At 37.5% G+C, this 15,289-nt stretch overlaps 1 protein-coding gene across 1 annotated transcript; it reads left to right on the top strand.

The window, feature by feature from the left end:
* The first annotated feature begins 290 nt into the window (after positions 1–290).
* On the top strand, positions 291–14,184 carry LOC114261535 (cell division control protein 2 homolog). Its single transcript, XM_028201812.2, has 9 exons — positions 291–394; positions 2,158–2,183; positions 2,272–2,456; positions 3,506–3,626; positions 3,888–4,067; positions 12,543–12,706; positions 13,089–13,176; positions 13,275–13,328; positions 13,933–14,184. The coding sequence occupies exons 2-9, from the start codon at positions 2,175–2,177 to the stop codon at positions 14,017–14,019; spliced, it is 888 nt and encodes a 295-aa protein (XP_028057613.2). The 5' UTR covers positions 291–394; positions 2,158–2,174; the 3' UTR covers positions 14,020–14,184.
* The last annotated feature ends 1,105 nt before the right edge of the window (positions 14,185–15,289 follow it).

Below are 15,289 nucleotides of genomic sequence, written 5' to 3'. Positions count from 1 at the left end.
AACAATTCCCAAAGTAAGTAGAGTCGCACGTTATAACTGAATATGATACGAATTAAAAATTGAAATCTATCATTCTACATTATAATTAAATACGTGACAAATTAAAAATTGAAATCTATCATTCTGCATTTTATTAGGGTCCCAAATATTTTGATACATAAACCGACCCAAAACCCGAAACCCAAACCCGTCTAACCCCACAGGGGAAGTCGTTAAGACGGTTACACATAAAGAACTTTTGGCGGGAAGTCACATTTTAATTCGTTTTGGCGCCCAACAACACATAAAGTTCCTCTCTCTCTCTCTCTCTCTCTCTCTCTCTCTCTCTGTGGTTTGAATTTGCTGTGGTGGTGATTTCGAGCATAGCATCTGTGAATCAGAGACCTCTCTCTCTGTAAGTTGTGTTTGCTTTGAGAGTAAATGATCTTATTTGATTTCGTTTTGTTCTGTTTGTAATTCGTTCTCGAGATTATAGGGTTTTCAAATTCAAAAATATAAATTGTTATGTTCTGATTATGGATTCAAGATTTTCAGTCTTTTTTGTTCTCTCCTTGTTCGACAGTGCTATGATTGATGATCATCAACCATTTATGAGATTTTATATATGCGTTGAATCAAATGAGTAATTTTGAAAGTCTCTGGATATTTGTGTTGATTTCTTGAATAGAATATGCTTTTTGATATTGTACTAGTTTCCTTAGAGAAGCAGATTTTTTTGTTACTTGGAAAATGCAGTAAAATTGTATAGTTTTCTGCCACCTGTTCTCCATTGGAGGTGTTATTGTTGGGACGTATGGACGATTTGGTATGTATTGCCCTAGATATATCTATATTCAAACCACCGTTCAAAAGAAATTAGGCTACCTCCGTAGGTATACATATCCGGATAGAGGGAAAGGAAGATGTATTGAAGAAGGTTTTGATGGTAACAATTATAGGCCCAGAATTTCTGATATTATTTTTTAGGGTAGGATTTTACAAGAATGATTTGGTTGTCTTTATGCTATAACTTGATGGAGAAAATTATGGTGGAAAGAGTAATTACCATTCTATAAAAGAATTAACCTAAAAATGTTAAGCCGTAGTTTTTCTGTGCAGTGAGTTGGGGATGTATTGTTTTGGACAAAGCAATAACTAGTCTGATAGATTTGGGACAATTCATTAGGATTTGCTTTGTGGAGAATGATGTGAGAGGGTTAGATGGTTCAACAAGATAAATCACCAAGAGCTAGTTGGAAGAGAAATCATGACATGAAACACTTTTAGTTTGTCAAGATTCCAGCTTCAAACTCTTTAAACAAATTTGTAACCATACCTGTGCATCTAAAGACCTTTGGTGGATGCTAACAGAAGAAAATAATTGATTCTAATGGGCATAGAAAGACATACTAGGCTCATGACTTATATGTATCACTTTCAGTTCCATAATCAAATATACTTTTCATGTTGTCTTTTCTGCTGATACTAGGACTTCTTTATTAGTTGACTGGGCAAATTCCCCAATTTTTTGTAATTTAAGAGGACTGTAAAATCTTTTTTATTTTTATTTTTATTTTTATTTTTTTTATGAGTAGCGCTTGCTTATAAATTATTCATAATTTTTTTGCTGTTTCTCTAATCTCTAAAACAGTACCTTTTAAAAGATATTTTACAATTCATTGTTGGCTGTGTTTCTCACAATTGAGGTTGTGTTTAGATCATGGATTTGAGTAGGTCTTTGAGGAAGGAAAGGGAAAATTGAAAATTTTAGCTTTGATTTTTGTCACTTTTCCAATTTTCTTTTCCCCCATAAATGTCTATCAAATCCAAAATCCAAACACAACTTGAAAGTTATAGAAAGATGTGGAGTGGCTATATGGCTTATTCTTATGATTTAAAGGATATTTGCAGGATAAGAGAAACAAGTATCTTTTCATATTGTCTACTGTAATGATACTTGTATTCCTTTTATTGTTACTGTAAATTGTTAGATATATTTTTAAGTTCTTAACTGCTCGTGATTTTAGAAGATAAAAAATGAAAACTTTCTTGTTTTGTCTTGTATAGCTTGATTGATTTATAATTGACTGGATCCCTGGAACTTTATTTTTTTCTAATATTTTGGAATAATTTTTTTTTTTTTTTTTTTTTTTTTTTTCTATCTTCTTTTTATTCTAGGGCACGTGATTGATCAAATGGAGAAGGTAAAGATTTGATTTTTTTTTATGTTATTTGAGATTGTTTCATTTTACTATTCCCATCTGACGTCTTGTCGTGCTGACAAATTGTTAGTATGAGATTCTTGAGACAATTGGATATGGAAGCTTTGGTTGTGTTTACAAGGCTCATAAACGTGACACCAATGAAATTGTTGCTTTGAAGATGATTTATTCTATTGATGGAGACGAAGGCGTTCCTAGCTCAGTAATCAGAGAAGTCTCATATCTTAAAGAGATGGATCATAGCAATATCGTCAGGTGTGTAGTCCCCAATGTATTCTCATCAACAATTAACAATTATAGAATGTTTTGCAAATAGAACAAACTGAACATCAAACTTGGTCATATTTCTGTTTGTAAAGTTTCTACTTAAAAAGAATAAGATTAAATAGCCCAAGAGGTTACAGCTACTAGGCTTTCGATTTTGGCTCTAATGGACATGTTGGTCCTTTGAGATTAGGTAATATCTTCTAAAATAATCTGCATTATTTTGTTTGAAGGTCAACATGGCATACAAGTACTAGAACAACAAAAAAAAAAAAAGAAAAAGAAAATCTTACTTGATAAATTATTTTCCATTGGCATTTTTTTTTCTTTCTTTTCTGTACTCTTTTATTATTATTATTACTATTATTATTATTATTATTATTATTATTATTATTATTATTTTGGGGTCCAAATGACATACCTAGTATCACTTAGTTACCAAGCAACTATAAACAGAAAGACATATGTGCTTCATATTCCCATTAAAAAACTATCCAGTTTTTTTGGTTTTTTGCTTTTAATAATATGTTTTCTTGTTTCATCAATGTCCCAGTGTAAATAATTTTAACACTTCAATTTTATTTTATTTTTTTAATTTCCACATTTATCATTTATTGTAGAATCACTTTTCTGATATTTTCCGGGATAAAACTAGCTGTCTTCTATAAATAAAAGTGACATCATATGCCTGCTTCCAGTGAAACATGATGTCTGATTCTGTTCTATTTCGTTTTCTGGACCTTCGCAAATTCTGAAAGTTGCACAAAAAATGATCATATGAGGGACAAGTTCTTTGTATTTTCTTCTCATGGCTAGTTTGATAAATTGTATTTCTAATATAATTTGATAGCTAGGTACAGGATTCATCTTTCTAATAGAATACAGTCGTTATTTGTTGCAAATATACTTTTTGGAGTGCACTGCTTGGATAGAACAGTAATCTAACTCTAGATTTTGAATAACTGGTTGTATTTAGCTAATATTTTTCTAAATATCATGGATTTTTTGAACATGCTATTTGATGGATTTCTTGGTTACAGGTTGCTAGATGTATTGGATGATGGTCAAATTTTGTGTCTTGTTTTGGAATATATGGACCTTGACCTGAAGAAATTTATGACCACTTCCGCAGATATTGCCAAGAAGAACCAAGTGATAAAAGTGAGTGAGTTTTGCTATTTTTTTGTACCATTTTTGAGAAAGATCCGATGCATGACTTGGGTATGATAATAGTGAAGTGGAAACGACACACTCCATGAAATTTTAATATGACTTGAATGTCAACAATTGTTGTCATTCAGTAGCATGCAATTTCCTAGTAATGCCACCCTAGTTGTTCTATGTTAAATGTGTTACGGATGATGCTGAAGGAATTTCCCAATTAATTTCAGGATTTGTTTTTCATTTTCTTCTTCTTGTCAGAGTCTTATGCATCAGCTTCTTGACGGTCTTGCCTATTGTCATTCTCAAAAACTTCTCCACCGTGATTTGAAGCCTCAGAATTTGCTGATAGATTGTAGCAAGCACATACTTAAGCTAGCAGACTTTGGATCAGCCAGGGAAATTGGTGTTCCTCTTCAGACATATACTGAAGGGGAAAAGGTATTCAGTTGTACATTATTCTACCCTTGCCTTCTTTTTAGTTTCAAGTCCTCCCAAACAGTTTATATTTATGACAAGTAAAAGCTTGCCTCTTTCGACTTTCATTCTTAGTAACTGAATGGTATTTTGACACTGCATATTAGAAGGTGATTTACATTACTTCTTTATTCTTTTGTAACACGTTTTTTAGTTAGAAATATATGCTTTGATAAATATTTAGTACAAACTCCTTTTCTTTCGCTTCACATGTTGCTTGTAAACGCGTACTTGCAAATGAATTCAAGTTACTTCCTATATCTAACACTGGGGTAAGAATAATGGGTTTGTGTAGATGCGCCCTCGGGGGCCTAATGCTACAGTTCGGACTCAAATAATGTCACGGTTCTTAATTTGATCTCACAATGTGCGATGTGAGATTGATAAATCACCAAAGAGTCTAAATCCGGCAAATCGTTTTGAAAAACTGATTTTTTTAGAAAGAAGTGCCAAACATGGACTGCTTTGCTATATACAGAATTGCCACCTAAATATTTTTATTTTGGAGGAATTTAGGAAACCCTGACTCGTGCCTAAGGCCACGTGTCCGTCATCACCAAAGTTGTCTCGGCTCGGGAACTTGGGTACGATTGGAGAAGGTCATCTATGAGCACCCTTGCTCGCTCGATTAAAGATCGGCTTGTACTAAGCATGATATCTCGTTTTTGAAAACACATGTGTTCTTATTCCGGTTAATTAGCAAGAATTCCTATGTGATGCACACAACACACAAGTATAGACTAGATCGCCTAATTTGGAACAAAGCATCGCATATCCGTTTGTTTGGAAATGGTTTGAAGTTTGCTAGTCGCAAGTAGGCTAAAACACAGATTTCAATGAATTGTTCCAATTCAAGTAATCCAACCTTCACCCACAGGCATTCAGGCATTTTATATCAACTAAGCAATTAGCCTCATGGCAAGCATGCTTTCATGGTAATCAATAACACACATGCAGTATGCTAAAACATAAAAGCTTACTTAGTACTCCGAGCCAAAACAATAACTAGTTAGTAATCAAGCATGATCCTAGTTCATGTTAAGATGACTAATGCAATACATGCAAAATGCAACTAGAAATAGACTCGGCTATTCTAAGATGGCATATGAGATGCGATAATTGATACATGTATTCAACTTGGAATTGAAATACGATGCAGTTAGTATGATGCGCCGAGCCCGGTGCATGCAATACGAATGAATGATGCAAACATGCATAGCATAAGGATGCTAATTGAAAATGACCTATAACTAACCATCGAAAGCGGTAAGTAAAAGGGAGAAAGAAATGGAGTTGGAAGACATGCATACACGCACGCACACTTATTACAAAGTTCGCCCTCTTGACGGAGGTCTGAATAAATAATACATGCCAACTAATTAACTAACTAACAAGCTAATTAATCATTACATAACCGAATGAATAACTAGCTACAATTAATTATTACAAAACTTAATTAATTAACAAATTAATTAACTAACTACAAATGAAAAGCAACAAACAATGCTGCTCCAGCTCTGTTCAGAGAAGCAGAAGGTGCATGTTCGGTTCCTGTCCCGGTAAGCTCTCCGGTTGCTCTCAAGAGGTTCTGTCTGCAGGGTGTCCTTGAGAACTTGCTGCTAGGACCCACCAAAAACATGCTGGGGAGTGCATCAGTGGCCTGCTGGGCAAGGAGAGATGCTGCCGACCACCTGCCGGCCAAGGATGAGGAGGTGCCGGCCATCTGTAGGGCACTGCCGGCCACTGATGTGCTGGGATACCGAGCTGCAGCAGAGCACAAAATAGAGAAAATGGAGGGTCTCCTAAGGGTATGTACACACTATGCCACCCCATATCACCTCGAAACATCAAGAGAGAGGCATAATCGAATCCACGACCATCAATCACACATCCCGATGCATGATGGCCAAAGATCCAACTTATGCAAATCAATATGAAATGAATGCACAAATAAACACATAAAGCTTAGAACTCTATCATGGATAATCAAGAGCGTCGGCGACCGAGAATTGAGACACATCTCATCACTTGAAGTATGAAACGTTCCTCGTTTCTCGTGCTTGGATTAACACTTAATCCAAACAACAATGCAACACAAGCATGGCAAACATGCGACTCAAGCAAGCAAACATGCAATGCAATATGAACAACCTAACAAGGCTAATGGCATGCAACAACATGTGATATAACAAGCATGCAACAACATGCAAAGATGGAGCAAGCATACAACAATATGCAAGACAAACATGCAACAACATGCAAGGATGATCTTAAACCAATATGGGCAAACCTCAACTATGCCCAAATCAGTGGTCATAAGGTGCTGAATTGGTGGTACAAAATGCTAGACAAGTATGCATGCCAATGGGCTCAAGAATTAAGGCATAAAGATGCAACTCTTAAGCACACTTGAGGAGTGAAAAGCATGCAATTATGGCAATACTACATGCTCTGAAATGACATTAGGAATGATGCCAAATCACACACATAACACAAGCATGACATGCATGAAACTCAAAAGCTAAGAACTAGCAAAGGGACTTAAGCCATGACCATACAAAGCAAGCCCCAAAGGGCTAAGGGAACCTAAAACAGTCCCAAGGCAGGTCCAAACAAGACCAAAAACAAGCTCGAAGCTAGCCAACACAAGGCCAAAAACATGGAGCATGCAAGGCTACAAAAGAGGCAATGCACTACAGCTATTGAAACCAAACATAGCATGACTTCGACAATACAAAACAGAGTTACATCACGGTATAACAAGACCAAAAATGCACTGATATGATGAGCCAAAGGCTTAGGCTTAATGGCATGCACAAAAGTCCATCCTTGAGGCATTAAGAGCCAAGCCTCCAAGGCATTAAAGGCATGTCAAATGCAAGTGTATGACTACATTTCATGGACTGAAATAACATTTAGAATGATGGCAAAGCATGCAAACATCACATGTATGGCATGGTAGGGGTTTCAAAACCCAAGGCTAGCCTAAGCATTTACACTATAGCTATACAAAACATGAGTGATATGGCCATGGCAGCCCAAAACAGTCCTATAACAGTTCAAAACAAGAACAAAATCATGCTGGAGCAAAGCCAAAATATGCTAGGATGATGAGTCAAAACATCATGCACATCAAGCTCGTAAGCAAGATTTGTTCTACAAGTATATGGAGCATGCAAAGGATGACCAAACCAGCTATGGACAGCGTCATGACATGGCAAAATATCACCAAAAACATGCTGAAATGGACTCAACATAAGCTAGGATAACATGTTAAAGCAAGAAGCATATAAAGCTAGTTTATGAGAATTACATTACAAGTGTATTATACATGCATGGAGTGACAAAACCAACCCAAAACAGATCTAAGGCATGGTAAAACATCACCAAAAACCTACTGAAATGGACTCAACACAAGCTAGGAAAACATGCTACTTTGATGAGCTACAAATGGGATTACACTACACATACAAGATGCATGCAAAAGGTGACCAAACCAGCCATGGACAGAGCCAAGGCAGGTCCTAAAAGTCACAAAAAAGGGCCTGAACCAGACTTTAAAAGCATAGAGATGCAAGCTTCTTTGGAAGGCCAAAAATGCAAGCAAACAAAAACAAGAAGAGAGGGGGTCACCCCCCTCTGATTTGAGGCTTCAAAATCACATGCCTACCACTGAAAATCCATTGGATTTCAGTGGTTAGAAGGCCAAACCAAGGCTAGCTTGAAGGCCTTAAGGCATGGCTCAAAACAAGGCCAACAAGAGGGTTGAAGACCCTCAACAGCCAAAAGACCTTAAACAACCATCAAAAGCACTTAAATATAAGACTTTTTTCAGTTGAAAGCAAGGCCTAAAACAATATGCACGGATGGCCAAAATGAGGTACAAAAAAGTGCTAAAAAGGGGAAAATACTCACCCTTGAAGATCAGCTTCGAAACCAGCAACTTCAGGGGCCAAAAACTCACTTTCAGAGCTCAAGGAACCTTCCGAAGAACCTCAGTCCAATGGTGGTGGTGTATCTCTATGTGTTGTAGTGTAAAAGTGCAAGAAAAATGGGCTAAACCACAACAATATAGAGAGAGAGTAAGAAATATGTAAAAATTTATGTATTATTGATTGATTGTTGATATACAAGATTGTTATTTTCTGTCTATTACAAATGGTTCCTTATATAGATGTAGGTGTAGTGGATGGTGTGTAGTGGATGGTGATAGTGGTGTAGTGGGTTAGGTTTAGTGGAGTAGGTGAGGTGGTAGTGGTGTAGTGGGTTAGGTTTAGTGGAGTAGGTGAGGTGGTAGTGGTGGTAGGTGATGGTAAATTCTAACAGCCCCCCGCAAACTCAAGGAGGATAGAAACTAACCAACTTGAGTTTGAAGAGAGGAACAAAACAAGAAAATACATTAATACATAAAATAAAAGAGGATAGGAGACACTGTATGGTCGTGTCAGACCATTGGTGAAGACACTGGATGGTGGTGTCATAACGTTGTAGAAGACACTGTATGGTGGTGTCATAACGTTGTAGAGGACACTGTATGGGAGTGTCAGACCAATGTAGAAGACAGTTTATGGGGTCATGTCGGACCGTTGTAGAAGACAGTTTATCGGGTCATGTCGGACCGTTGTAGAAGACAGTTTATGGGGTCATGTCGGACCGTTGTAGAAGACAGTTTATGGGGTCATGTCGGACCGTTGTAGCAGACAATATTGTGACAGTTGTTGTGACAGTTTACGGAGTCTTGCTGGACCCTTATAGAAACTAACCGGAATCAATGTCGGGACAGTTTATAGAGTCTTGTCGGACCCTTGTAGAAACTAACCGGAATCAATGTCGGGACAGTTTACAGAGTCTTGTCGGACCCATGAAGGAGCTAACCGGAATCAATGTCGGGACAGTTTACAGAGTCTTGTCGGACCCATAAAGGAGCTAACCGGAATCAATGTCGGGACAGTTTACAGAGTCTTGTCGGACCCATAAAGGAACTAACCGAAATTAATGTCGGGACAGTTTACAGAGTCTTGTCGGACCCTTAAAAAATGCACCCTCAAAAGGTGTGCCCAATTTTTCAAAAGGCGTGCCATCAAAAGGCGTGCCCAATCCATAAAAAGGCGTGCCGGACATGATGATGGCGAGGCACGTGAGCGCCTTGGCTGGCGCGCCCGTTTGTCGTCGAGCGTCGAGCGGCGCATGATGCGCGTGTCTGCCGCTTCGTCAGGGTCTTTATAAATCGAAGCGGGGGCTGAGGCTGGGAAGCATAACAAACCAGTCTGAAACCTCTGAACCTTTGCAGTCTGAAACATTCTGTAAACACTCTGTAACCAACCCGTCTCTGAAACACTCAGCAACATGGCCTCTTCTTCCCGTCCAGCTACCCAAAACATGGCCTCCTCGTCCCGTGGTCTGCTCACGCTCTTTCCAGAACTGAACGAGCCCACAAGAGAAGTAACTGGTGCGGTGGCCAGTGAACCTCAACCAAACACCTCTGTGTTTGCTCCGTTGAACTTTCCGATGCGGTCGGTGGAGCAAAAAATGGCAGTGCAAACGGACATTGAAGCCAATCAGTATACTTTGAAGTCCTGTGTGGAGACGATGACGGCAGTCACAAACTTGTCGCACCGGCTGCAGAGCAGGACAAATGAGGTGCAGCATTTAAACGCCCAACTGGCTCTGCTCCAACGCATGTATAAGGATGCGCGAGCAGAGATAAGTGTGCTGAAAGCAGAAAATAAGGAACTGAAGCGGAAGGCCACCGTGATGTTCCGATTTGGAGGGCCGCCATATGCTGCAGTGGAGGAGCAGGGAGTAGTGATCGTGCCCAGTGGAGTGGGAAACACGGAGGTAGCACCCTCAAGGGCCTCTCAAGACGGAGGCAAGAAGAAGAGACCGGCGGCAGAGTAGAGAAGAAAAAGCCCACCTGTGAATGTGGTTGTTTGTGTGTATTTTGTGTTGTTTTGTTTTGTTTTTTTTTTTTTTGGTGTAAAATGGTGATCGGGGTTGATCCCGGAGATGAATAAAATATGGGTGGTTGGTGTTTGTTTTGTTTTGTTTTGTTTTTTTTTTTTTTTGCATTATTATACAATAAAATAAAATAAAAGTAGGAATAGAGAAAATATATTATAAGAAAATATATATATAGATATATATATTAAAAGAAAAGAAAAGTGTGAAATAGCGTGGATAGAACCAGCACATGGTTTTGGTTTTAGGATTCATTATTTTAAGATACCATGTAAGATATATATAGATATTAAAATAAAAGAAAAGATGGGTGGTCAATAATAAAATAAAAGAAAGGAAAAGAGAGGCCAGCAAAAGAGAGTGGGTGCAAAGTGAGAGAGAGAGAGAAGTGAATAATAAAATAAAAGAAAACAGAATGTTGGCTCTGCCTTTGTGCACACAAATTACTAAGTGCTTCAACAGTTGGAACTCACAGGTAGCAGAGCGTGCTCTCTACGTATGGAACAACAAACAGTTTGTGGAGATGGCATCACAGGTGATAATAGAAGGTGTTTCCAATGATAGTTGAAGGCATGGAGAGGAACCTAAAATGGCACTGGAGCGAAAAAAACCAGATCTCGCGAGTCCCAAACTCTTGCCACTCCGATCAGACATCGGCAACTTCAAAAACCCTAACGTCGACGACGCAGAGTCACCGAGGCCGAACTCCGGCGACGGACAGCAAATCAACTGTCGTTTGCCGGCCGAAATCATCGAGAGACGAAAATGATGACAGAAGAAGTGAGACGTTCTCAATGGACAGTTACAGCTGGTTTTGTGTGTGCTTACATGGTGGTTGGGATTAACAAAACTGCTACTGTTGAAACCAGTGCGAATCGTTTGCAGGAGGTATGTAATCATGCTCAGAGAAAGTGAGGTGCCGAGAGGGAGAAGGAGGGTTGAATTGGTTGAGATCCGGCGGGCGGTCAAGGCAAGGCCGCCGCCCGCCGGAAGGCGAAGGACACCAAGATCTTTAACCTTGCTCTGATACCATGTAAAAATTTATGTATTATTGATTGATTGTTGATATACAAGATTGTTATTTTCTGTCTATTACAAATGGTTCCTTATATAGATGTAGGTGTAGTGGATGGTGTGTAGTGGATGGTGATAGTGGTGTAGTGGGTTAGGTTTAGTGGAGTAGGTGAGGTGGTAGTGGTGTAGTGGGTTAGGTTTAGTGGAGTAGGTGAGGTGGTAGTGGTGGTAGGTGATGGTAAATTCTAACAAAATATATAGAGAGAGAGCTATATCTCTTCTAAAATGGCTGAACATCTGCTAAGGAGAGAGGCTCTCTCCTTATATAGAGGGAAAACAATGCAAAGCTTCTTCAAGAAGCTTGGCAAGAGCTTCATTCCCTCCATGGAGGGGAGATGAAAGGATTCCAGCTGGTTTAAAAGATCTGGAGTGAAACTTGCTGAGACAGGGGTTCTGCCGGCCATCAGTGATGGCCGGCAGTGGCTCATTGATGGCCGGCATCAACAAAGTGAAGCCGGCAGGTCCAAAAGGTGGCCGGCAGTGCACCAAGACAAACATTCTGAAAGGACCAAGTCATGGTCCAAGAATGGGGCAGAAAGGATACAGGGTTTGGAAGGCTCAAACCTGTGACGTTCCGCCGCGAAAGTCGAATACCCGACGAGCAATCGAACTCGGGGCTGGATGTACCTGCAAGCACAACCAAGTCTTGAGGACGGTCAAAAATGGAGTGTCTACAGTTTGTAGTTGGTTTCTTCACATAAAGGGACAACTCTAGCCAATTTGAGACCGTAGGCAAAACAATTAGGCAAGACCTGTTAATTCTAGTTAGTTTTCACTAATTATAAAACCACATAAGCACATTAAACTAAAAGAGAAAGTTAAAAAACTATTATCAGTATGAAAAATAGCATAAAAATTTAAACCAATCACATCAGTAAGAATAAATATTTAGGCTTTGCTTGGCAACCTTCAGTTTTAGCCAAAAAGTGAAAAAATCACTATAAGTTGTCACATCACTCTCTCTACCTTTTTGTACATTTTTTTTCCTAAAATGCCAAAAAGTTACTAAAATAGCCAGTTCCCAAACAAGGCCTTAAACTCATACAATAAATTAACCAAAAAATATAAAAAAAAAATTGTGCTTATGGATGCTCTTTTTATTTTTTGTTTTTTAACATAAGAGTAAAATGGCGGAACTTAGTGAATGGGATAAGGTTATAGAAAAAATATGAAGGATAGAGTACAAATTTTCTAAAAAATAAAATATGCATACTGCAATTACTTTGTAACAAGATGACCAACAAAATTGGTTATTATGAAAAAAATATATATGCTTGTATGAGGCTTCTTGATTCAAACGCATGTTCCACATCAAAAACACATCCAAACATCAATTAATTCAATTGTTTTGAATTCTCCACTAGTCATTGTGGTATATCTTCTCATACAGTTGGGGTAGTTCTTCAGGTTGCAAGTCTATGGTACAAGGCACCTGAACTCTTACTTGGCGGCCAAAAATACTCTACTCCAGTTGACATTTGGTCTGCAGGTTGTGTATTTGCTGAGCTGGTGATCCAACAGCCTCTTTTTGATGGAGCTACTGACTTTGTTCAAGTGAACAAAGTTTTCAGGTGAATTTTAATTTTTATTTTCGTTGCATTAAAAATCTGATTCCGCTTGATTGTATTCAATTGACAGAATCAAATCAAAACATGGTGTATAAACAGAACTTTCAATTATTCGGACGCACCAACTGAACAAGTTACAAAATCGCATCAATAGCTTTGACTTGTGTCCTAACTCGTCTGAGAGCTAGATTTGCCTCATTTTTTTCTCTCTTGCCTTCACCGTTCTTCAAATTAGCTTCTATATAACTTAGATATATATGCAAAACCTTTCTTCAAATTAGCTTCTATATAACTTAGATATAAATGCAAACATGCCCACTGATTTTTATAACTTCTTAATGCCATTTAATGGTGTAATTCTTACAATTTTCTTTTTAATGTGAAGCATTATGGGAAAACCAAATGAGGAAACCTGGCCTGGAGTGACTTCAATATGTGATTTTCTAGATTCTTTTGCAAGTAGTGAACCTCAGGTAATACAATTTGAAGATTTGTTTTTTTTTTTTTTTTGGATACTAAAATCTTGTATGAGATATAATGCTTCTGCCTTGTTTCTTATTCTGCCAAGCAGAATCTGGCTGAAGTAGTCCTGGGTCTTGAACCAGCCGGACTTGATCTTCTCTCCGTAAGTTTCCATTTTCACCATATTTGATTAACAATCAAATATTTCAGTTTATCAGATGAGTCTTATTATTCTTGCTTTAACCAATGCCCCATAGCCCCACATATGGGACTGGCTGAAATATTTGGATTTGTTGGGATTATAGAGACACTTTACCTTGAGTCAAATTGTACAAAGGTGCGTATTACGGTAATTTGGTGACATAAACCCTAACGTATATATTGCTGTCTTCACAGCAGCCATATTGTAACTCTTCTTTTCTTTCAGTATAGTGGAACTGGTCTTAGCAGTGGACGTAGGCAATCTTTGTGTCTTTTAAAATATATATATATTTATTATTATTATTTTTTGTTTGAGTTTATTTTTTTTTTGGCTATTATTTATGCATATGTGGTTTATTTATCAACAATATCAATGTTTTTTCATATGAAGACTAGTATCATATTATAATATTTGGAGAAACCGTCTCTGCAGTCAGTAGAGATGAGATTGATAATTCAGTATTTCTAAACTATCTATTGGTTAAATGTTGAAAAGAAAATGAAAGTTTTGAGTTCACATGAAGATTTCTGGTTTTTAGTACTCATACCAAGGTTTGTGTTTTCAGAAAATGCTTTGCATGAATCCGGAAGGAAGAATTACAGCTTCTGAAGCACTGAGGCACCCCTACTTTGATGACATTGAGAATCCTTGATTCAAAAATAGTCATATCAACATGTGCAGCAATTTGTATAGTTTTCATTTGAGAAACAATGTTCCATTATAGTCAAAGTGTTATTCAAATAGAGGTTAGTGTTTGAGACAAACAACTACATGGGATATTTCTCTCTCTGAAAAAAAATATTGTCTGTTGTGTTTCTTCCCGACTAGTACTTGAAACGGACTACCCAGTTGACAAGAATCTTGACACTGCAGGGTTTAGGCATCTTTTGTTCCTTCTTTTCAGTTGGAGTATACTGAAAAATTTATGCTTTTGGTTGGTTTAGAGAAAACTATGTGATTGACTTAATTCCTTTGGTAGTATCACCCTTTTTTGCTTTCACTAGTTTTGGAACTTGGCTTCAGGACTACAAGTTTTGGATCTCATACTTAACCTTCTTGTGCCTGCCTAGAAAATGACTAATTTCTGTTATTAAAAAAAAGTAAGAAAGAGCCAAGGTTCACTTGAACAAGGAGTGGTGGCATTGGGTGGATTGTGTCTAGTACCCTTCAGTGGTATTACCAATTATTCTATAGGATTAGTGATGCAGTAGTGATCGATAGTAAGTTCATGCAACAATTTGGCTTTTGATAAAAAATTTTAGGTTGACGGATCAAGTCCAAAACACTCATATTTGTTCTGAAATGGCCTAACAAGTTTGACTTGCTCTATGCGGTGACCTAAGCTCGATTTTGGTAAATCCTATCACTTAGGCCTCAAAATTTAGAAATTTACCATTTTTTAAAAGATTCTGAATAAATAATTTTTTTGTTCTAAATGAGTCACGTATTTAAAAAAAAAAAAAAAAAGTTCTCTGTATTCTATATTCTAGATTTGAGCTTAATTCAAATTTGTTATTTTTGACAATTTTTGATTTCATAAAATTTTGGGTTAATTTGAAATATGAAATGTAGCTTGGTACCAAGCTTATGTTTGCTACAAATGGAGTTGCAAGACTTTGAGACGATGAACTAGCTCCATCTACTCATTCATTCTGGACAACTCACAAAGCTCCTACGTATAAACATAATATATGAGAAAATCTATCAATTATTCACGGGAGCTAATCCACAAAAATCCCCAAAAGTGTAAAATAGTAACTCTATATAATTCATGAATTCAATTAAAATATGAAAATTCCTTTTGCCCTCTTTAATTCTTTTGCAAATTGAGATTCTCTTCTCTTCCTTCCACTGTAATACATACAACAATATGCCTAGAAATAGGATCTATGTTATGGGTTGGGCTTCTCTCTGGATTTGAG

Source organism: Camellia sinensis, chromosome 8 (assembly GCF_055761805.1).
Source record: "Camellia sinensis isolate YWXY chromosome 8, ASM5576180v1, whole genome shotgun sequence".
Taxonomy (NCBI): domain Eukaryota; kingdom Viridiplantae; phylum Streptophyta; class Magnoliopsida; order Ericales; family Theaceae; genus Camellia; species Camellia sinensis.
Note: the sequence above shows the minus strand (reverse complement) of the source record. Positions and strands in the feature narration are given on the sequence as shown.

Excerpts from the sequence above, each read along its gene's own strand:
- LOC114261535 (XM_028201812.2), top strand. Across the intron at positions 2,457-3,505 it reads GATCATAGCAATATCGTCAG|GTTGCTAGATGTATTGGATG; the intron begins GTGTGTAGTCCC and ends TCTTGGTTACAG. Across the intron at positions 4,068-12,542 it reads CATATACTGAAGGGGAAAAG|GTTGCAAGTCTATGGTACAA; the intron begins GTATTCAGTTGT and ends GTAGTTCTTCAG.